This window comes from Equus quagga, chromosome 5, assembly GCF_021613505.1.
Source record: "Equus quagga isolate Etosha38 chromosome 5, UCLA_HA_Equagga_1.0, whole genome shotgun sequence".
NCBI classification, from domain to species: domain Eukaryota; kingdom Metazoa; phylum Chordata; class Mammalia; order Perissodactyla; family Equidae; genus Equus; species Equus quagga.
In genome coordinates this window covers 115419278-115442732 of record NC_060271.1, presented here as the reverse complement: position 1 = coordinate 115442732, position 23455 = coordinate 115419278, and the positions used below count along the sequence as shown (strand labels likewise).

The window sequence follows — 23455 nt, the reverse complement described above, 5'->3', positions numbered from 1 at the left end:
ACCATATTTGTATGTTTTAAATAGCAATATGCTATTTTGACACATGGTGGCATTGCGGCATTTTGGGATAAGGTTACCTAAAACTGATTTTTTAAAAAGTTTGTGGTAGTCTGTGAAGAACTGTGAAGGGTCTGAGGTGCTACCTTATTTGCAAGGCAACAAGTTAGATTGCCACAGTTTCATAGATGCTGGCAGAAGATGTTGGGCTCCTGGGTCCTCTGAGACAGGGGACTTCAGTGCTCACAGCAATAGCAGTAGCCAGAGAGTTAACATTTTCTTGCGTTTGTTCCCAGAGCCCCAATTCTCAGAGGATGAGCTAGAGAGTTCCAGGTGACACCAGAATACCCAGTGGTTTGTGCTACAGGAGAGGACCCTGAGCTTAGAGAATCTGACCTGTTATGCTCGGCAATAAGCATGCCTGGCTTTTGCAATGGGGAGACTCTGTCTGTATCCTCCAAGGCTGTCCACTCTACAGACATCCATGAGAAGAGGGTAATGCCTCTGTCCGTAAGATGTGCAGAAACCTGAGAGCGCCAAGGAGAACTGTCTCCCAGCATGTTCTTGTTTCATAAATACCACTTATAATTGCAATCCAACTAATTGGTTTGAGATGGACTATATGTTTTATAATTCATGTCTCTTGTAGTCCAGGTAGTAACTGAGATTAGTTAGGATGTTCTTAATATAATTCTTAAATGAAAATGGAGGAATCCCAGAGGTAGGTTTATTTTCCACAAGCACCATATGTCTTTTAAAAGAGTTCCCTTTTTCTGATTATGTTAAGCAAAGCTAGAGTGTTTTGATTTGTTGCATATAATTCATTATTGTAGGTTGACTTTTAATTTTTAACTTCCTAATGTAAAGCATTTAGAAATTTGGGAAGTAATAAGCAAAGATAATAAGAGTTGGAAACTTTTATGTTAAAATCTTCTGCCCTTTTAGAAAGTAGTAGCATGTATGTTTTGTGGCATCAAAATTTAGATCAGTCAGTTCTATAGAACAGTGGTGGTAGGCTTCTTAAAAATGATAAGATCTAAACCTGAGAGAGCTCGTCTTTAGCCTCTTCAGCATTTTCATCAGTCCCACCTCTGAAAGAGAATTACCATTTAAATGGGAAGACATCCATATCTCCCCACTACCAGACAATGCGCAGTCACTGCTGTTAATACTCCTCGTAATGTCTTTCTGCTGTGTGTTCACATTTTCAAGAGTTATGTGGTAAACATGTAGCAGTGATATGGTATATTAAAATAGGAAAATGCAAAAATTATAGAGGAAAGCGTCAAAGGCAGAAGGAAATAAAACTTGGAAAATTGTAGCTGTGTTACTCAGTGAAATAACAATGGCACCAGACTAGGCTGGTTCATGACCTTCAGCAAGGGGATGACCTCTCTTCAGAGCCTTAATATAACTCAGCAGTAGGCTGGCGTGCGTTACTCTGTGCTTGTGTGTGGTAGGACTGTTTAAGTATCAAAGACAACGGTCACGCATTAGTCTTTTCAAGCCAGACTCCAATAGCTGGAAATGGGTTAAGTGTCATCTTTTTGGATATTACAGGAAAAAAATTAAGAACTTCTCGTTTGTGATTTTAGAGGTTATATACTAAGTTGAACTAGTAATCTGAAAGAAACAGCAATCTGAAAGAAAAAGCAGTTTTGTATCTTGTAATTTGCGATAAGTTTCTCAGTATCTATATTCTTATTTTTTCTTTTTTTTGATACTGATGGTAGGAGACCAAAAACATTTACTACTTTTAAACAAAAATTGAATGGACTATTAGGTGCTCTTAACTGGTCTTGAGACACCCTCAATCAAGAACTCTTACCGCAGGAGTATATGTATATTTACCACATATTTACCACACTAAGAGCAACCTTTCTACTTTCCTTTCGGGCTCTCTAGAAAAGGAAATCCTTTTACTTTCCTCCAAGTGGGCCCTTTTAAATACGTAAAAGGCTTTTAGAAAATTCTTCCTATTAGCTAACCTAAATCTTTTCATTTAGGTTAAAAATGATTTTTTTTTCGTTCTGGTTGGGAAAAAAAGAAAAAGAAGAGTCACCATGAAGTCTAGTTATATTTTCCATATTATTTTTATCCTTTAATTATTTAAGAACTGTTGTGGTGTTCTAATATTGGGAGAGTAAAATAAAAGATTGCATATTCATGTTATGATTTATACATCTCCATATTATGCTCTACTTCTCTCATTTAAACACACCATATTACCGAGGCAAGGGCAGTTCTTTATTCATTAGAGCTTTTAGATATATTTTGGTCATTCGCTACTTGCATAATAGCTAATCCTTGCCAAATTTGTGTTTATGTATGTTATCTTTCTCCCTTAATGTACAGCTCTGCAATTATGCTTGTAAAATGTTTTTCCTGTTCAATTTTTAAATTTTTGAATTTTATTTTATAATTTTATCATTTGAAAGCTTAATCGTCGTGGTGCTCTTCCATCATTTCGGTCATTTGTGAAAATGTTAAACCATCTAGACTCTGCGTTTGTAGAATAGCATAACAATTTTAGATACAGTGCAGCTGCTTTAAAAATCCAATGTTTTTGTTCTAGGATATTGGTATGGAATAGAACTTGAGAAACCCCATGGCAAGAATGATGGTTCAGTTGGAGGTGTGCAATATTTTAGTTGTTCTCCAAGATATGGAATATTTGCTCCCCCATCCAGGGTGCAAAGGTGAGAAAAATGGAATTTATGTTTATTCACAAGAACATCTTGTAATTTCAATGGTTTGTAGTTTGAATCTCTAATTTCATATTAAAGACACGCACTGCTTCCAGCTCGTGTCTTCTTTTAAGGGGTTAACCGACCACCTTCTTCAGAGAGGAGGCTCATGGAAAGCTAAATTTGCTTTGCTGAGGATTTGCAATTTTAAAAACCTCCTTTATTCCTCATTTGCAAACCCTATGAGTACGTGTAGGCTATTAGAAGTGGCGTTTGTGGCTAAGAACAGTGAGAGCAGCAAGCTTAATCTGTCATGCACACAAAAGGGAAAATGCGCTCTGATTGCTTCAGTCACATCCTAACTACGTTAAATTTCCTGCCAGCAGGCACCCCATTCATTCTCCTACAAACCTAATGGAACCAAAATGGCTTTTTCCTCTGATTTCTTTAGTTTTCAAAAATAGATAGGCAGTAGATCTTTGGAGAAGTGAAGCTTCGAGGATTTATATATAATATACCTCCTGGATGTTTCTTCTTAAGATAGTATGCTTTTGTACCAGCTTACTCTGGTCTTAAAAAAATAAGTTGAGGGGCTGGCCTGGTGGTGTAATGGTTAAGTTCACGTACTCTGCTTTGGCTGCCTGGGGTTCGTGGGTTCAGATCCCAGGCACAGACCTACACACCACTCATCAAGCCATGCTGTGGCAGCATCCCACATACAAAATAGAGGAAGATGGGCACAGGTGTTAGCACAGGGACAATCTTCCTCGGCAATAAATAAATAAATAAATAAATAAATAAATAAATAAATAAAGTTGAGCAGAAGTAAGTCCTCATGAAATTCCAGGTACTATCATGTGAAATGACTTACGTGCTGAAAGAAGTTTGCTTGGCATGCTTTTTGGCGGTTGGGAAATGTGAAATAACATGTATGGTATAATCACATCCGAGAGACAAGATCTACAGTCACAACCTGGGAGTCTCATCGAGTTCCTTCCCAGCTGGACTGTGTGACTGCCTCCTGGCAAATTCAATAGTTTTTATATCCGTTTTCTTCCTCACTTTGTTTTCCTTATTGAAAAATTACACACAATTTTTGTATTCATTTCTTTCTATGATGTACTTGAAATAATTCTTTCCTATTATTTATGATAACATGACATATGTTATATAATTCTTTGTAGTTTATAAAATATCTGCAATTGTTGTTTCATTTGATCCTATTAAGTATGTGGTCAGGTGTGCTGGAAAAGAACAGTAACTATTACAAACATATATTGAGCTGTTCGTAAGTGGCAGGCTCTGTCCAGTGCACTGGCCATGCGTCTCTCGTCAGCCCCCCAGACCCAGTGAGGTGTCAGGTATTATGATCATTTTCATCTTGTGGGAGAAGAAAAGTTGCAACAGATAAAGTAACTTAGCTAAAGTCATATAGTTAGTGTAGGGGGAAAAGCTTTCCCTCTACCCTCTTAGGTTCAGTCCTTGGTTGGGGGAGGTCTTTGAATTAAGCTGACAACAGATAGATTAACAGGAGAAAAAAGCATACGCATTTATTAAATTTTAATTTGACATGCACTGGGGCATCACAGAAAGAAGTGAATATGCAAAGGAGTGGTGAGACTGGAGTGTTTACAGGCCATCTTAATTAATAGGGGAAGGGGAGGAGGAGAAAGGCCCCTTGTGGGAAAGTAAATGATATTTAGGAAAGATGAATGGGCCCTTGAAAAATGGTTGGGAGATGTGATAGTTTGTGACAATGTCTGTCTGGGTGTGGTGTTAACTTCTCATCTCCCCTCCTTCTCTGTGTGATGAAACTCCTGGGCACGGATTTAAGACGATTGAGTTCTTTCTTTTGGAGGATCTGTTTGAGGCAGATAAGGGGAGTTCAGAAAGAGCCTCTCCCTGCTTGTTGATTCTCAGATGTCTTCAGCTCAAAATTATCCTTATGCCAGAGCAGCAGGTTTTGGGGTGGCATATTTTGATCTCCTACGCTAGTTAATGATGGAGCTGGCCTGGCCCAGGTGTATTTTGTTGTTTTTTTCCTAAGCCCTTGCTTTTTTTTGGCAGTCCTTTTATAAATGAAGAAAATGCTCCCCATGGGAGCAGCTCTGCTCCCATGTTTGATTACCCAGAGAACACGGTGTGGTGCATTCGTAGGCACAGTAAATATTGATCAAATCTAGTGCAGTGTGTTTTATGCTGTAACAGCTTTTCTTCTCTTTCAGATTGTGGAGGCACTTTCTTTCATGTGGTTTCATCTTTTTCTTGCTTTGTTTATGGAACCCATGTTTTCTACTTTATTTTTTTTCCCTCTTTCTATTTGGCCTTCTTTAAGGTATTTCATTTAAAAGCAGCCCCTCTTCTTAAAAGAAACAGGGCTGTCTCTCTAAATGAACTGCCGTCTCCTTCCAGCTGTCTTCCTGTCATCTTCTGATTGTCTCATTCATCATCATCAAATACTATTAAGTGTCTTTAGCACTTTGTGCTGTGCTAGGCATTCTATAAGCAAATAAAACAGACATGGTCCCTGATTTTGAGGAGTTTCTAATTTAAACCAGCTTTGGAGCTCTTTAAAGACACCACAGATCTTCAGTAAGGAAGGGTTTTAAACTGGGGGCTGTTGGAGGACCGTCTGCATCAGTAGTGGCCAGGCTCACCTTGCACCCGACTCCTTCCGGGATCGAAGCTGGCCTCGTCGTTTCTCCTTTTTAAAAATGGGCCTTCTGTCTCAGAATCTTTGCACAGGTTATTTCCTCTGCTTAGATGACTTTCTAGACCCACCTGCTGTCACCAGACTTGCACCTAATTAATGTCTTTTCTTCTATTAACATATAAATCAACCAATATTTCTTTAGAGAAATTTTAGGAAAACTCACTGACTAGATCTAATCTCTATCTACTTTATCTATCTGCCTACCTACCTACCTATCTATCTGCCTACCTACCTACCTATCTATCTATCTGGCTGGCTTTTTGCCCCAGTGGTCTGTATCAGCATAGTATTCATTTTCTCATTCTTAGTTCTTGCCATTAAGTGCTTATTAACAGTGAACGGGTTACTTTTAGACTTAAGTTCTTCGCATCTGTCCGTCACCACTTAATTCAAGTGTCTGTCTTCCTCATCAAGTCATATTCTTTGTGTGCATTAGTCTCTCATTGATTGCTTTATGTTGTAGATCATGTAAAAATGATGCATATGAATTGTAAGATGAAATGGAAAATATTGCGAGAGTTGCAGGATTTCTTGATGTTACCAAAGTATGCTGGAGGAAGTGAGTGACAGAAGGAAGGCTTTGCAGAGTTGAGTCAGTAAACAATTGAAAGAAAATGAGACTGTTAGGATTGGCTTTTAAAAATAAGGAATGATTTGAATATGAAAAAATAAAGACAAATCTGTTAGGAAAGTGACCTTTATGATTGTGCTTAGAGTTAGACATAAAGTAAGAGATGTTGAATTGTATTAGGCATACAAGTTTTTCAGAAAAATTGCACACATATACAGACTCAGGCAATATCTTTTTTCAATTTAAGAATGTGATGTTTTTACAATTATAATCTAACATTTGTTAAATTTAATATATAAAATAAATTTATTTTCACAGTTTTTAGTTTCATCTTTGAAGATGAAGTTCCAAAGAAATGAAGTTAGGTCCCTATTTTAAGTGAATTCACTTTAAGTTGATTTTTTCTGGCCTAGTTATCCTTGGATAATGAGGACTTCTTCCCTTTGATTATTGCCTGTCTCCCATGCTAAAGTTCATTCCTTGTGCATAATAGATGTTCAATAAATGTTTGTCAAATAAGTGAAATAAATGACCATTGGTGTGAAAACCTCAGCGGAGAGCCAGTCGTAAATCTGAAGACCAGCTGCTTCTAATGAGGTCTGCATTCCTTGCTTTATTCACAGAGTGACAGATTCCATGGATGCTCTTTCGGAAATTTCTTCCAATAAACAGAATCATTCTTATCCTGGTAAGATTATGTAGTTTTATGTTCCTAATAATTATTCCTTTGCTTTTATTTATTGAGAAATTTTTTAATGTAAAGTATATATGTATACCAAAGAGTGTATAAAGTGTTTTGTGTAGTTCATGTCCTCATAAAGCAAACATCTATGACCCACCCCTAGAGGAAGAGGATCACCTCCACCCTAGACACCCTTGAGGAGCCCCCGGCTCCTCTGCCTCTTGAATTTTTTCTTAATTCTTCCCTTGATTGTCTTTATAGCTTTATCACTCCTATACAGATAGATCAATAATATATGTTTAGTTTTGATTGTCGTTTGCTATTTTGTTGTTTAGTATTCCATTAAAATATATTATTCATTCTGTATTTGATGGATATGTGGGTCATATCCTGGTTTTTAGTATTACAAACTATGCTATTGTGCACGTTTACCAAAGTTACTCTGGAATTTCCAGGCATAGGGTATCGTGTCTTCAGCCTTCCTGGGTAGTGCCAGACTGGCTGCGGGCACCTTCTCCTGAGCAGGGCGTGAGAGGCTCTATTGCTCCTCACCTCATCAAGACAGTCTTGTTTGATTCAGAAATCTTTGCCAATCTGATTTAAATGGTCTCTCGTTGTGGTTTTCATTTGCATTTTCCCGATTACAGATACGGTTAAGCCAGTTTTGTGTTTATGGGTTAGATGTATCTCCTATTTCAGGATGAACCTGTTAAGTCTCTTGCCCATTTTTCTTTTGGTTGGTGTGTCTTTATTTTATTAATTTGTAGGTTTCTTTATGTTTTTGAACACTAATTTTTTTCAGTTTTGTGTGTTGCAGATATCTTGCCCAGTTTTTGACTTGTCTTTTGCCTTTTTTTTTTTGGTGTCTTGATGAGCAGAAGTTCTTAATTTTTAAGTAGTCAAAATAGCAAAAAATTATGTTTTGCATGTTTTGTCTTAAGAAATCTTTTCCCAAAACACACCATGAAGATATTTTCCCATATAGATTTCTAAAAGTTTTATATTTTTGCTTTTCGTATTTGTCAATTCACCTGGAACTGATTTAGCGTATAGTAAGGATCTAATTTCTTTTTTTTCCATATGGATAACCATCTGTGAAAGAATGATTTGTATAGTACCAATCCTTAAATATTTGTTGAGGTTAATTTTACGGTCTGTGGATTTTCGCCATTCTAATTGGTGTGTTAGTAGTATCTCATTGTTATTTTAATTTGGAATTCCCTCATGACGTATGAGGGTGTATTAGTTTGCTGGGGCTAGCATAACGAAGTACCACAGGTCGGGTGGCTTAAACAAGAGGAATTTGTTTTCTTGGAGGCTTAGAAGTCCAAGATCAAGGTGTTGGCAGGGTTGGTTTCTTCTAAGGCTTCTTTCCTTGCCTTGTAGTTGGCCATCTAACTTAATTACCACTTTAAAGGCCCTATCTCCAAGTACAGTCACATTCTGAAGTGCGAGGGGTACGGTCACCTTCAACATATGAATTTAGGGGGGACACAGTTCAGCCCATGATACATGTTGAGGATCTTTGCGTATGCTTATTTGTCATCTGTACATTTTCTGTGGTGAGTTGTCCGTTTTTTAATTGTGTTCGTTGTTTTCTTGTCATTGAGTTTTAAGAGTTCTTTGTATATTTTGGATACTAGACTTTTATCAGAATGAATTTTACAAATATTTTCTCTCAGTCTGTGGCTTGTCTTTTCACTGTCATAACAGTGTCTATCATAGAGCAGACTTTTTTTTTTTTTTAAGATTTTATTTTTCTTTTTCTTCCCAAAGCCCCCTGGTACATAGTTGTATATTTTCAGTTGTGAGTCCTTCTAGTTGTGGCATATGGGATGCTGCCTCAGCATGGCCTGATGAGCGGTGCCATGTCCGTGCCCAGGATTCGAACTGGCGAAACCCTGGGCTGCCAAAGCGGAGCGTGTGAACTTAACCACTCGGCCACGGGGCCGGCCCCAAGCAGGCTTTTTAATTTTAATGAAGTCCAAGTTATCAGTTTTTTCTTTCATGAATGTGCTTTTGGTGTTGTATCTAAAATGTCATCCCCAAACCCAAGGTCACCCTGATATTTTCCTGTGTTATCTTCCAGGAGTTTTATAATTTTGTGTTATACATTTAGATCCATGATTCATTGAGGTAAATTTTGTGAAATGTGTAAGGTTTGTGTCTAGATTCTCTTTTTTTGCATGTGAATGTCTAGTTGTTCCAGCGCTATTCGTTAAAAAGACTGTCTCTTCTCCAGTGAATTAATTGCCTTTGCTCTTTTGTGAAAGATCAGTTGCCTGTATTTGTGTGGGTCTGTTTCTGGGTACCCTGTTCGGTTCCATTGATCTGTTTGTCTTTTCTTTCACTAACACCACACTGTCAGGATTTCTGTGGCTTTGTCGTAAATCTTCACGTTTGGTAGTGTCAGTCCTCTGACTTTGATCTTCTCCCTCAACATTGTGCTGGTTATTCTGGGTCTTTGCCTTTCCATATAAACTTTTTATAATCAGTTTGTTGATGTCCACAAAATAATTTATTCGGATTTTGACTGGGATTGCATTGAATGTATAGATAAAATTGGGAAGAACTGACGTTTTCACAATATTGAGTCTTTCTATCCATGAGCACCAAGTACCTCTCCATTTTTTTGGATCTTCTTTGATTTCTTTCATCAGAGATTTATAGTTTTCCTCATATAGATTTTGTACATATTTTGTTAGATTTATTCATATATTTCATTTTTTGGTGTCAATATAAATGGTATTGCTTTTGTAATAATTTTCTTTTACCTATATTAGCTTTCTTTTGGTTATTTGCCTCACATATCTTTTTCTATCCATTACCTTGTAACCTTTCCATGTCCTTATGTTTTTGGAATATTTTGTAAATAGAATATAGTTGGGTGTTACTTTTTAAAATAAAATATGATCTGACAATCTTTGTGTTTTAACCTGAGGGTTTCACCTGTTTGCATTTATTGTAATTACTCATATATTTGGATTTATTTATGCTATTTTATTTGTTTTCTATTTTTTCAACATTTTTATACTTCCATGTTTTTTGCTCTTGACTTCATTCTGGTTATATTCATAGCCGCCTCTTTTTTTTCCATTCCATTCTCTACTTGTGTAAAAGTTATACTCTATGAATATGCTTTTTGGTGATTACTCTGGGTACATTGAGATACAAACTTAGCAAAGTTGAAAGTTAATCATTATGTTTACCCTTTCCCAAATAATAGAAAATCCTTAAAAACTGAGTTATTCAGTTATTTCCCCACAATTTTCATATTAGTATAATAGTTTATATATAATCAATATTTATTTAATTTGCTCACATATTTACTAATATCTTTAGTCATTAATTCTCAGAACTTCCACTTGGGAGCATTTTGTTTCTGCCTCAGGTATCTTCTTCAGTTCTTTTAGAAAAGGTCCGTTGGTAGCAAACTCTTTCAGTTTTTGTTTGTCTTTTCTAATGATAGTTTTACTGGGTCAAACTAAAAATTGGTGAACATTTTAGTTTGAAAGATATTTTCTCCCCTGCACACTGGCAATATAATTGTGCTGTTTTCTGTCTTCTGTCATTCCTGTCATTTTTTTTGAGAAGTCATCTGTGAGTCTGTCTCATCCATACTGTAGTAGGTAACTTTTCCTTTTTTGCTTGCTTTTTGAGGTCTCCTCTATTTCCTTTGTGCTGTACGGGTTCACTATGCTGTGTCTCGGTGGAGACTTCCCTTAGTTTATCCTGTTTGGCATCATGGGTCTTCCTGGATCTGGGATTAGTATCTTTGATCAGTTCTCTAAAATTCTTGTTTGTACACTTGTCCTTCATTCTCTTTGTCATCTCCTTCTGAAACTCTGATGAGGGTGCAATACACTTTCTCATGTCTCTGTCATAGTTTTCACAACTTTGTCTCTGGACTGCCTTCTGGATGTCTTCAGATCTTACTTTCTGTTTCCTGATTCTTTCTTCAGCTGTGTTTATTCTGCTGCTGAATCCAGAAGGTTTTTTTTTTTCCTGCTTTTTCTCCCCAAATCCCCCCAATATATAGTCGTATATTTTTTTAGTTGTGGGTCCTTCTAGTTGTGGCATGTGGGATGCTGCCTCAACGTGGCCTAATGAGTGGTGCCATGTCCACGCCCAGGATCCGAACTGGTGAAACCCTGGGGCGCCAAAGCGGAGTGTGCAAACTTAACCACTTGGCTGTGGCATTGGCCCCCAGAAGTTTTTAATTATAAAATTTTCATTTCTTTTTTTCTGTTTGTGAATCTGTTTGGTTGTTACTTTGTCACTTTATTCTTTCCCCATGTTTTCAAGTTTATCTTTTATGTCTTTAAACATTTTAAATATTATCTTTTATGTGAAATAATTTAACATCTGAATTCTTTGTGAGTCTGGTTCTGCCATCTGCTTCTGTTGAGCCTAACTTATGGTGACTTCTTTCCTTGTGAGTCTTGTAATTTCCTATCATGAGATGCTCATTTTACTAAGAATTTGATGATGGGAGTTCTTTGAGACCTGATTTGATGCCTCCAGATAAGATTATAGTTACTTCTGCCAGTTACTTAGAGGCACTGTCAACTTGGGACTACTTTAATTTACATTCTCTGCAATGTTTTTTTACATTACACAGACAAAGTGAGTTTGGCTTGTGATCAAAAATTTTGAGGGGAGAAAGTTCTACTTCTTCTGAGCATTAAGGTTGACACAAGCCACTTTCCTTTGTTTTTGCCTGAACAATGTTTCATATTGTTTCTCATTTAACTTTACCCTGAGGGTGAACTGTTTGGGATCCTCACTTAACCAGGAGTCTTTCGTTAGAATCCCCATCTTGACAGGCCCCAGGCTTTCTTTCCTTGCCCATCTCCTGTGTGGCCAGTGAGGCAGAAGCCCAAGTTCCCTGGAGTTCAGTGGCAGCCCTGTGGCACAAGATGGCAGTCCCGTGGTGCACGATGGCAATCCTCTGGTACAGAATGGCAGTCGTGTGGTACAAGATGGCAGTCCTCTGGTGCAAGATGGCAGTCCTGTGGTACAGGATGGCAGTCCTCTGGTACACGATGGCAAATTGCTTTGGTGCTTGGTTATCTCTCGTGGTTTCTCTTTTTGGTTTTTGGCCTCTTTGAAATTGTGCCTTTTGTGTCAGCTTAACAGTAGTTTTAACAAAATTATAGTTGCTTTAAATTATAATCACTTCAATCAAGAGATTCATTCAGCACATCTGGTCTGTCATTGGTGCCAGAACTGGAAATCCCATTCTTTTTTTAAAAACATCTTTTTAAAAATTTACCTTTCGTGAGGTCTTTTTTTTTTAATGACTGTTATTTGGGGATGACAACAACCATAAGCTCTGAAATTTATTGTTCAGTATTTTATAAATGGGATATCTTTAGTGATTTTTTAAAGCCATTTTTCAATATGATTTATCAAGATTATAATATTTGAGACTAGAAAGATTCAGCTTTATAAATGTATAATTCAGTTATTTGGTTTTCAGGAAATTTTATAATAAAAACCTAATGTCACGATCTTAACTTATTCATATATGTGTGTAGTTTGATGAGAAAGATAAGATAAAAAATTTGTCAAGAAATCTAAACTACTGTTATATTCTGTATGTACTTATTTTCTTTGCTTTCTATTTCCAAAGAAACATTTGATATCATAGAACATCTGTAGAAGAAATGATAACAGATAAGTTTTAATAAGGACTGAAATTTGTGATTTATTTTCCCTCTTTTGACCTTAACTTTCATATTTAGGTTTTAGGAGAAGTTTTAGTACAACTTCTGCTTCTTCCCAAAAAGAGATTAACAGAAGAAATGCTTTTGCCAAGTGAGTATTAAGAAGATTTAGAAAAACACCTTTTGAGATGAACATGAGAGGATTCTGTGAAGAAAAAAAGTGGAATTTTGCATCTTTTACGTTGCTTGGTGGGATTTTAACACTTGGGAGCAAAGGCGTGATGAGTGTATTGAGAAGAGTTCTTCCTCCCTCCTTTGCAAACTCAATTAAAAATGTCGCCAGTGACTAAAAGTAGTGTACTGCATGTGTTCTCAAAGAGGCTTAGTACTGAGGAATTTAAATTTTGTGTTATCATTGAATAGGGTGAGTTTATTTTCAACTGTTGACTAATTAGTCAGCTTTGAGTTAGTATTTTCAGCAATACGTGAAAGAAATGTCAGACCTATTTGCGTAAGGTAATCTTATTATTATTTTAAAAATACTCCCATTTCCTCTTGTGGAGTATACTGCTCAAAATGCCATTTTTTTGTTGTTTCTTTTTTTTTTTCTGCTTTATTTCCAAAGCCCCCCCCCCGCCCCCGACAGTACACAGTTGTATATCTTAGTTGCACGTCCTTCTAGCTGTGGGATGTGGGACGCTGCCTCAACGTGGCCTGATGAGTGGTGCCATGTCCGCGCCCAAGATTCGAACCCAGGGCCGCCGGAACGGAGCGCGCGAACTTAACCACTTTATACAGACATTCTTTTTTTCTTTTATAAATATTTATTTCTCCCAGACCTGCTTTAGTCTCCTGTGGTTTTCTGAGACTTTTAGAAACTGTTGCTTTTAGAGGAATGTGAGGCCCTTCGAGACTGATTGGGTTAAGGAGGTTTTTTAAATCCTTTCTTTACTCTATAGAATAACGCCCTGGGGGAGGAGAGAGGCTAGCTGAGTAGGGAGTGTACGTCCCTGCGGAAGTAGCGGCTGAGAAGCCGCCAGGAATTGGAGCCTGAGCGCTGGGACTGGAGGCTGCGCTGGGCGGCAGGCAGGCCATTTATCTCAGAATCTGGCGGGAAGCTATTGGGAGGCTTCGCGAAGATATGGAATTCTCCTGAGCACCCTGGTGGGACCTGAGGCACTGGTGCTGCTGCTTGGCAGGCTCGGTGGCTATTTTCCTCCCCTTCCTCAAAACCTTCACCAATTTTGAGAACTTTGAAATTGGTTTCCTCACTTGAGTAGCTTGAGTTTAAGGGCAGTAACTTTGTGCTCCAGTTTATTGAAGATATTGGAGAGTTCTTAGGTAGAATGGAAGAAAACTAAGAAGAGACAACCAGGATATAAGGATTCTGAAGGGGGAGAGGTGTCAAAGTCAGTGTTGAGAAGTTGGTGACTGGAAGAGCATGATACAGAGGAACGAGGGAAGGAGGAAACGTCTGGTCCGTGAGGATTATACGGCAGGTATGGTTGTGCGCAGATGACCTGTTGACCTGAGGAGAAAACATCAGTGCTTCTATTTGTTTCTACAAAAATAAAAAGAAATGAAGCTTTACTGGTACTTCTACAGATTGAGACTAGTACCTATTTAAGAAAAGGAATAAATATACTTTTATTGAGGATATATAATCAATTTTAAAATTATTTATTTTTACTGTAGAATATGTGACCAGAATGTTTGGTGATCAGTGTTGAAAGGAACAAGAGACAGAGTGTAGGTGCTGGGAGATCTTAGGGTTAAGAGACATGGTCGTGTTTGGGTGACAAGCTTTCTGCTGTTCAGTAAAAGAGTCGTGCATCTGTACATTTTGCTCCCTGTCTGCTTCCCTGTTCTGCCTGCTCATCTGTCAAGTAACCTCAAGACGGGAGGCGAGGTTCTTTCTTCCTTTGTGCTCCTTCTGCACCGGGCACAGTCTTCCTTGCAGGATCTGTAGTATTTTCCTGGTTATTATACACAAATCCTAGGACCTAGCCCCCGGCCTGCCATTTCATAGGTGGTCAGATAATGTTTTTGAATGTGGAAACACAGCTCTCAAGTGTCCTCTAATTCTAAATGGCTCACTCCCCCAGGCTTTTAGAGCTTTGACATGACATGACTCAAATCATTCTTATTAGAATGTTAAGTCTTTACCCAAACCATTAATTTTTGGTTTAGACATTGAATGCATTTATTACTTGTTTCTTTCTTTAACAATTTTTTTGTTAATTATGAAAGTTGATTGTACAGAGTTTGAAAAATTACAAAAACGAAATGCAGATAAAGATCACCTGTAATTTTATCACCTGGATGAGGTTATCACATGAACGTTTCGGTCGATACTTTTCCAGTTTTTTTCTAAAGCATGTATCTGAATTTTTAAGCAAAATTGGACAAGTCATACTCTAGATATTCTTTGAAAGCTTTTCCTCTTAATATATCCCATATTCTTTCATAGTTTTCCTCAGTGTGACTTTTGAAATCTTTATAAAGACTGTGCTGTGATATGGAAAAAATTTTTATGGCATAATAATAAGTGAAAATATCATAATTTAACTAATAGTAGATACTAAACTTTTAAATTATGTATGTTTCCCTCCTTCCCCACCTCTGTTTGTGTGTGTTGTGTGTGTCTGTGTGAGATTAGATAAATGTCCAGCTTTATTTTCTTCTAGTTCTTTCTTTTTTTCAATTTATTCATTTAACTCTTTAATCTATTTGGAATGTATTTTAACATACAGTGAGTGGTAAGAATTGTATTCTTTTCCCCAAAATAATCAGTTTTTACAGCATCCCTAACGGAATGTTCACTCCTTTCCTGCTGATTTGAAGTTTTACTTTTTATCATGTAAGAAATAGTTGTGTGTATTTTCTAAGATATCTTTTCTGTGTCATTTAAAAGTACATTCTTGTGCCAGAGCCACATTGTTTTAATTATCGTAACTTTATAATCTAACATAATGGCAGTGTAAATCTCGCTGCTTATTTTTCAACCTTTTCTTAGTTACTGATACCCATTGTGGTTATCAGAGCCTGGCCTTCGGATGCGGACAGCCTTGGGCTTGAGCCGCTTTCTCCTCTTTACCATCTCTCTGACCTCAGGGAATGGCTTACTTTTTTTGAGCCTCACGTTTCTCTTGCATTAGAAGGAGATAATATCTATGTCACTGGTTTGGGTGAGGTGGAGTGAGATAGCGTATGGGAAGTGTCTGGGGGTAGTGAGTGCTCAGGACATGATAGATATTGTCATTATTTATATGACAGAGTAATTTTGTGAGGTTTCAAAAAATATCCTTTAGGGGTGAATTTGGGGAGAATCGACATTTATATGTTTCTATCCACAAACAAAGCTCTTTCATTTTTCATTTGTATGTTCTTCAGTAAAGATTTATACTTTTTCCTACGGGTATTAGGTCTTTCTTTGTTAATCTGTCATTGTATTTGTGCATTTGACGTGGTAAATAATTTTTTTCCATTATACTTTCTAATTAGAATTCTATCACTTAGCAAATGTGGCTTACGATAAGTCTGTGGGCCTCAGTTTTCCTACCCATAAAATTAGAGTGTGCTTCCTTTCTTCCAGGATTGTTAAGGGAAGGAAATGAGACGCTGTGTGTGATAGTGTGTTAAAAAATATAGAAAGTGAAATAAAATAGAAAATAAGCAGGCCCCAGATTCTGTTCACAATCAGGTACCCTGCAGCTGTGGTGACAGGTTCTGCGTTTTCTCTGCTGTGGGGACGGGGAGAAGGGCTTCTTCTGGAGGAGAGGCGGCGTGGATGGAGGGCGGAAGGCTCCACTGCTGGTGGTTTCTGGATAAGCATTTCGAGATGTCTCAGGTCAGGGCAGCAAGATCCTCGTAATGTTTCTCTCGAGGGAGAGTTTCAGGGTCAGCTACTTCCCGGTGACAGTGGAGGAGGCTCTGGGGCAGAACTGGCTTGAGGTCTTGGATGAGTCTCAGGTTGTATCAGGTCAGGCTGGTGGCAGGTGCAAGGAGGCAGGCGGTACATCCTTAAGTGGAACTGGAGTTCATTCATAGAACATATATATATAAATTCATTTTCCAAAGTTGTAGATTAACAATTTTTAAAAATTGTTTTCATATAAAGAAGTATTTAAGAAGTGAACAAGCATAACCAGAAGGATCTACAACTAGAATGTACAACTATGTAGTGGGGGGCTTTGGGGAGAAGAAGAAGAAGGAAAAAAAGAGAAGATTGGCAACAGATGTTAGTTCAGGTGCCAATCTTTAAAAACAAAAAGTGAACAAAAGGCAATTTTAATTTACCACAATCAAAAGACTGTGTTCTTTTCTACCTGAAATCAGAAATCCCAAGAGTCCCTTGCACCCCTATGTTCATCGCAGCATTATTTACAATAGCCAAGACGTGGAAGCAACCTACATGCCCAGAAACTGATGATTGGATAAAGAAGATATGGTATATATACACAATGGAATACTACTCAGCCATAAAAAAAAGACAAAATTGGCCCATTCGCAGCAACGTGGATGGACCTTGAGGGTATTATGTTAAGCGAAATAAGCCAGTCAGAGAAAGACGAACTCTCTATGACTCCACTCATAGGTGGAAGTTAACATATTGACAAGGAGAGCTGATCGGTGGTTACCAGGGAAAAGGGGGAGTGGGGGGAGGGCACAAAGGGGGAAGAGGTGTACCCACAACATGACTAACAAAAATGTACAACTGAAATCTCACAAGGTTGTAATCTATCATAACATTAATAAAAAAAAAAAGTGTGTTCATTTCTTTTTGCTTTATTTGGTAACATTGACAGCAGTTAAATAGTATGAGTGTTTTTTTTCTAATTGTTATTTTACTGAAAGCATACATATATTTAGAAATTGCTAGTGAAATCTTAAATCCAGATTAGGGTAGTATTAAAATAGCCAAAAGAGGAAAAACTTCTTAAATGTTAAACTAAAGTATATTCTAATGTTGCTATTTAGAATAAAAAAGCCAAGCTGTGAACATGCAGTATCCTCCTTTGTGAATGAACTGTGAGTCTGGCCGTGGGAGTGAGTGACTGATTGCATCCCGTCGCTTTCACTCTTACGGGTTTTCCTTCCTCTGCCCCGTGAACAGGTCCAAGCCTGCTCTGCGGCGCAGCTGGAGCAGCACAGCCACGGCGGGCGGCGGGGACGGGGCCGTGAAGCTGCACGAGGGCTCCCAGGTCCTCCTCACCAGCTCTAATGAGATGGGCACCGTGAGGTACGTGGGCCCTACGGACTTCGCTTCAGGGATCTGGCTTGGACTTGAGCTTCGAAGCGCCAAGGGAAAAAACGATGGAGCGGTGGGTGACAAGCGCTATTTCACCTGTAAGCCAAACCACGGCGTCCTAGTGAGACCAAGCAGAGTAACCTATCGGGGAATAAATGGGTCAAAGCTTGTGGATGAGAATTGTTGAGTTAAACTTCTAAAATATTAAATGAGCTCATACGTACATATATATATATATATATATATATATATATATATGGTATAAAATAGTCCATGGCGAATGGTTTGCTTTATTTAGCTGTTATTTAAAATTTGAAAATATAGCTATCTTCATAAAAACCATTATAACAATTCAGAGAGACTCCTTTAAAAAGCTAGAAATATGAACTATGGGAATCATGGTCCTCTTAAAATAATTTCAAAATAAGCCTTTTTTAAAGCTTTATACCCAGGAACATTCTGAGACTTGGGGAAAACGTGCCATTAGGTGGCCACCTGCCGTTGCTTACTCTGTTCACTTTTGTGCATAGTAGTGGATTTTTCAGATGCCATAATTCTGAAGGTTTTCACTAGTTTTGGTTAACGTATGATGTTCACGTGACCTTTTTCTGTCAAGTATTTTTGGAGTTTTTCTTTCTTTCAGTACTAATAAGTACAATAAGAGAATAGCTATACGACTAGTGTATTTTTCATATTTTTTGGTAAAATTGTTCGTCCTTTCCGGAATGCCTCATCTAAACATAAGGTAGACCTGTGGGGTTGCCTGGGCCTCGGGGGCTCCAGCTCAGCCTCTCGCCCATTGGCAAATACGGACGTGGAATCTCCAGTGGGTCTTCTCTTCCCCGGAGTCTCCAACTCGTTGGTTAACAGAGCTGAGAACAGGCTGTGGGTCTCCTGACCTGTGGCTCTTGCTCTTTCCTCTATACAAAGTGTGTAATCTCTGATTTTTCCTCCATGTTGGTGACCGCTGCATTTGGATGAACTACAAAAACCCATGATTAGGTTTATGAATTCAAGCCATCATTAGAATTCTTTGCACGTACTTACTTAACTTCCCTATTGGACATAGCTATAAAACACACACCCATACACGAAGCACTTTTAAAACATGATGCACTTTCATCTTTGTGGAGAATTTGCCATCAATTCCTCCTGGGATATGAAAAACATTTTAAAAAGTTATATTTAAGAGAGGAGAGCAAATTAAGATGTGTTAGGAAGAATGTAGTAGTTATTCATTTAAATGTTTATGATTTCTTGATTCTTTTGTTTCATTATTCATAAGACTGGTGTTCTCTGCTATCATTGCTGTTCTTGTATGTTCGGTTGTTGCAGAATTCAGTCTGTTAGAAAGCTACAGAACTGCATCGTGTTTTCGTTTTCCTTTTTGAGCACATGTTAACAAACTAAGCTTCACGATGGAGTCCTGTAATAATGCAGAATGTCTACGTCGCGGATATGTATTGAAGTTTATGTCCTGTATGTATAAAGCTTTATCTTTGATTGTCGATATTTAGACTTTACCACAGAAATATTGGAACAGTTTGCTTTATAAAATTAAAAGTCTCCTTCAGACTGGAGCTTGCTTTGTGCTTAGGAATAATATGTTGAACTATTTTGCAATATACTAGTTAAAATCTAAATTCCGGTGCTTTGCTGCCTTTTTAAAAATATTGTGGTATTTCAGATATTGCTAGAGCTATTTTCCTGAAATGCATTTGCAAAATAAGGCTGCTTTATAATCAAGGAATATTTTTATTGATTGAAGAAAATAACTGTACTGCGATTCAAAAGTAAACTTATTTTATTATATAGCTTATTTCTTAAAAACTCTATTTATACCTTAATGTGCAATTCATGGCTACACTGAACTTGGGTGTCCATAATTCTCCCTGTTAAATATGAAATGCTGTAAGTCAGAACCAGTAATGCCAGCACTGAATTTATTTTGAGGTTGGAGAAACATTTGTTCTCATCTTTAGGTTAGGATGACTAAATCCATTTAATGTGTATGTTTCCATATACTATACGTAGAGATTAGGCGTTTTCATTTGTGTTTTGCTGATTAAATGTCATTCAGAGTTCTTGAGCATTAATAAAAAGGGACGCTCTTTCGGTTTGGGAACGGTGTCTGGTCATTTTTCCCGTTGGCAGCTCCTTGTCTCAGTCGCTTGGAGTGCGTGTCCTATGGACTCAACTTTTTTTTTTCTTACAGTGCTGACTTGAATTTGTCCTGTCCCTATAAAGAGGCTTGAAAAGTATCATGCTTTCTTCTGGACAAGTAAAGTTATGTTTGTAGCCACCCTCCTGTTATATTGTTTTGATGGACAGAGAGCCATTTAAGAAAAGAAGGTTTTTCTACAGTTTTCTGAAATTGCTTAACTTTCTTTTGTACCAGTGGGTTTTCATTTGTTTATTTAGGGTGGGATAGAACACTTGGAATTTAGATTAATAAAATTTATAAATAATTATCTACTTTATACTAAAAAGCTTTGTTTCTGCATTTTAGGCTAATTTGGTGGGAATGTTTTTAAGTGCTTACAAGCGTTCGGACGCAGACGGCTGCTGACCCTGAGCTGGGGTGCTGTGGCGTTGCTGTGAGGCCCCATCCTCTCCCCGCCTCCTCATTCCCATCTCACGTTTTTCTTTTCTCCTCAGCATTTACCACCCTTGCTCATGCTGAACTTTTTCCTTATTATGTTTCTTTTTCTTCCCTAGACTGAGGGGTGGATGCTACACTGTTTCATTGGTCGCTTCATCTCTCACACCCAGGATGCTACTTGGTACTTAGTAGATGCTGGGTAAATGTTTGTTGAATGAACAGAGGCAGTGAAGGCGTCGATTATGTAAAGTGGAGAGATCATCTAGCTGGCTTCAGACAGGTGGCCTTGAGAGCCCAGGCCAAGGACTTGGTAAATTTTGCTAGATAAGGGAGGAAAGAGGACAGGAAAGATTTGAATCATGGTAGCCCAACTTTACCCCAAAGTAGCGACATGAAGGAGAGAGAAAGATGTTTGGTGTTGGGGTAGAAAAGGGGGAGGAAAGAAGAACAGGGCCACCAAGGCCACTGCCCTGGGGCTGGCTTTGAATTTCTGTTTTGCTGTGATGACAGTTTAGAGAATATAGTAACATGTGTGGTCTAATCTAGAGCGAATGACCTGGACCTTACTCACGAGTGCACGGCATTGGTCTCTGGTGTCAAGTATTTTTATTACAGTTTTATTTTGGACCTACCTACTTAGAATATCTGATAATGTTATTTAAGCCATGTTGACCCATGGCTAGAGACCTAATGTGTTAAGAATCATTCTTAATTAAGAAAGAGATCTAGTAATTTTAACTACTCACCAGACATTTGTTATGTAAATGATTGACTCAGAGATGTATGATGCGTATCACCACACTGCAAGCCAGGAAGAGAGTTTTTTATTTTTCTTCATGCCCTTTGCTTCACTACACTTATTTATGATACGAATGCAGTAGTTAATACAAAACTCACATTATCACATTTTTTTAGTAATTTTTTAATAGTATCCCTTGGTACACAGGCCCTTATTTACAATCAATGTCACGTAAGCCGCTTGAATCCACAGCAGACATTCCTAATGAAGATTGTGTGTAGCTGAACAAGTTAAGTAGGACCCGTTAAGATTTTATTACAAGCAGAATATGATGCCTTTGCATAGGCAAAAAGAATTTTTTCTACCAAAATTTTTGCTAATGCTCCTTTTTAGAGGAGGGGACAAGAAGTATATGTGGAGGAATTAGAGTGGATGGGCACATCTTACTGACGGTGATATATTTTCACTAAGCTTGGTAGAAACGAAACTGGCTTTCTGCTCGCAGCCTTTCCCTTGAGGAGGAAGGCACCAAGGAGTGTGGGAACCTTTTTCCTCTTATCCCTTTCGAGCATCTTATAATGAATAGAATTTTCATGGTGAAGCAGCAGTGAGTTTTGTCATTTACCGTACAGCTAAGATGGGAAGTGTGGTGGATGTGGTGGTGCTGGGGAGCTGTCAGTAAGTTCGGAATTATGTTGGTAAAGATATCTTAGGTGTTTAAATTGAGGCTATTAGCTTAAAATATAACCCGTTCCCAGTCATCACTGGTGTCATTTAAAAAATGCTCACAAATCTGGCTTAAGTCCAGCTCTAAAATCCTAAATGCACCCCGACATACAAGTTTGTTGCTACTGTAGCTATTTTGGTATTTACACACGTGCACAGCCCTGGGGCTTCTTTGTCAGGAGGAATTTGGTCTCAGAATTGGATACTTAGATTTGTTTGAATTGAATAAATGAAACTAATAGGGAGTCTCAGAAATTTACTTGTACTGTGCTGAATTTGAATTGTAAGCTTTTCTGAAGTGTAGACAGTGTAAGTATCCACATGCTGTGTGCTCCTTGACCTGTGTCAATCTCAGAGAAGTTTCCTTTCAACTCCAGCCTGATAGAGTTCGTCATAGCTTTACTCGGAGTAGACTCACCTTCTGGAAGACTGAACTAATTATTTTTCACATAACAAATCAAATCAGACTGACATGGAAATGAATCATGTTAAAGCTCTTCACACAGCTTTGAGCCATTCTTTTTATTTCGTCTCTAATATGACCTCCGAGATTCAGCTTAATCTCAGTTAACAGTGTTGCTATTGGCTGTCCCTGACAGTTCTTGTTATGAAGGGTAGGTGTTACTATCCAATATCTTTGGAAGAAATATCCTAAAATGGGTTTTAAAATGAATTTCAATAGTCATAAAAAGTCCCATATTGATGGCAGGGGAAAGTGGATTTTGCACTGTAGACAACAGAGAAGAAGAGTAAAGTGAAAAATTTCAGTCCCTTTTATTGAACTGGCCAATGAAAATGGATTTCTAGTAAGAATTCCAATAGATTATACATATCAGTTAAAAATATTGTTATTTTCTCAAATGATCTTTTCTCTTTCTTGACGGGAGTAGAGCTTAGGGAATTAAGAAATAGCATGAGATTTCTTGAGGTCTCACTTCACACTCCCTGGTGTGTGACAAAGGAAAATCCAGTGTAATGTTCTGCTTTAGTTTCTTTTATAAAACATCACAGCTGCTTACTGGTACATACATGAGGAAAAAGAATTTCTGTCTTTAATATTACTTTAGTTCTTCTGAGAACTATGAAATACTATATAAATATTACTTTGAAATAATGCAAAAAGATTTAAATTGGTTTGTTTCTTGACTGTTAGAGGCTCTAAAATGTAGAAAATTTGTGTGCAGTCTTCACAGTCTTATCTTTTGGTGAGATATTTGAATTGAGTATCTTTTTGGGATTCCCTGTTTCTAGAGTTCTGTAAAGCTATATTATTCACAACCAGTTTCCAAAAATTGCCATCCACTGGCAGTGGTTATCTCTATAAACCTGAAAAGGAGGGATTCTGCCCAATCCTATGGTACTTGGGAGAGAGGGCTCCTGTTATGAATGAATTCCTCATCACAATGGCACCACGACACTTATTTAGGGATGCCTGACTCCACAGACCACTCCTGGTCTCAAATATGTGGCTTGCTCTGGGCTTTGCTCCCTCTCTTTGGGAATGAGCACTGGGAGGTGTGAATTGACAACTGACAGAAAGTGCATCGGATATATCATCAAGTAGTAGGAGTGGTAAAAGATAGCCTTTAAAAGATAAATTTTATGAGTTTACTTTGCTAATAAGGCTGCAGTTGTAGTAAATGTAACAAAAGAGAAATAAGTGGTGCGACACTGAAGGCATGAAGGGCATTTAACGGACACGATTCTCATAGTCCTGTCAGCTTTGCTTTTTTCAAGAAACCATCCCTGATGGACCTCATTTTGCTATGTTAATGATTTTATGATTTGTTAAAAGAGCTTTGAATAGAAAGAATAAAC

General features: G+C 37.8%; 1 protein-coding gene across 8 annotated transcripts in view; it reads left to right on the top strand.

The window, feature by feature from the left end:
- The window catches only part of CLIP4 (CAP-Gly domain containing linker protein family member 4), a 73404-nt gene extending 53709 nt beyond the window's left edge, over positions 1–19695 (top strand). For 6 of the 8 annotated variants that reach the window (XM_046661110.1, XM_046661112.1, XM_046661109.1 and 3 more), the window contains 4 exons: positions 2573–2696; positions 6592–6656; positions 12398–12470; positions 17409–19695. In XM_046661110.1, the coding sequence (XP_046517066.1) occupies positions 2573–2696; positions 6592–6656; positions 12398–12470; positions 17409–17757 (611 nt within the window). In that variant the 3' untranslated portion in view covers positions 17758–19695. The remainder of the gene's footprint in view (positions 1–2572; positions 2697–6591; positions 6657–12397; positions 12471–17408) is intronic. The other 2 variants (XM_046661113.1, XM_046661115.1) reach the window with 2 other exon arrangements.
- The last annotated feature ends 3760 nt before the right edge of the window (positions 19696–23455 follow it).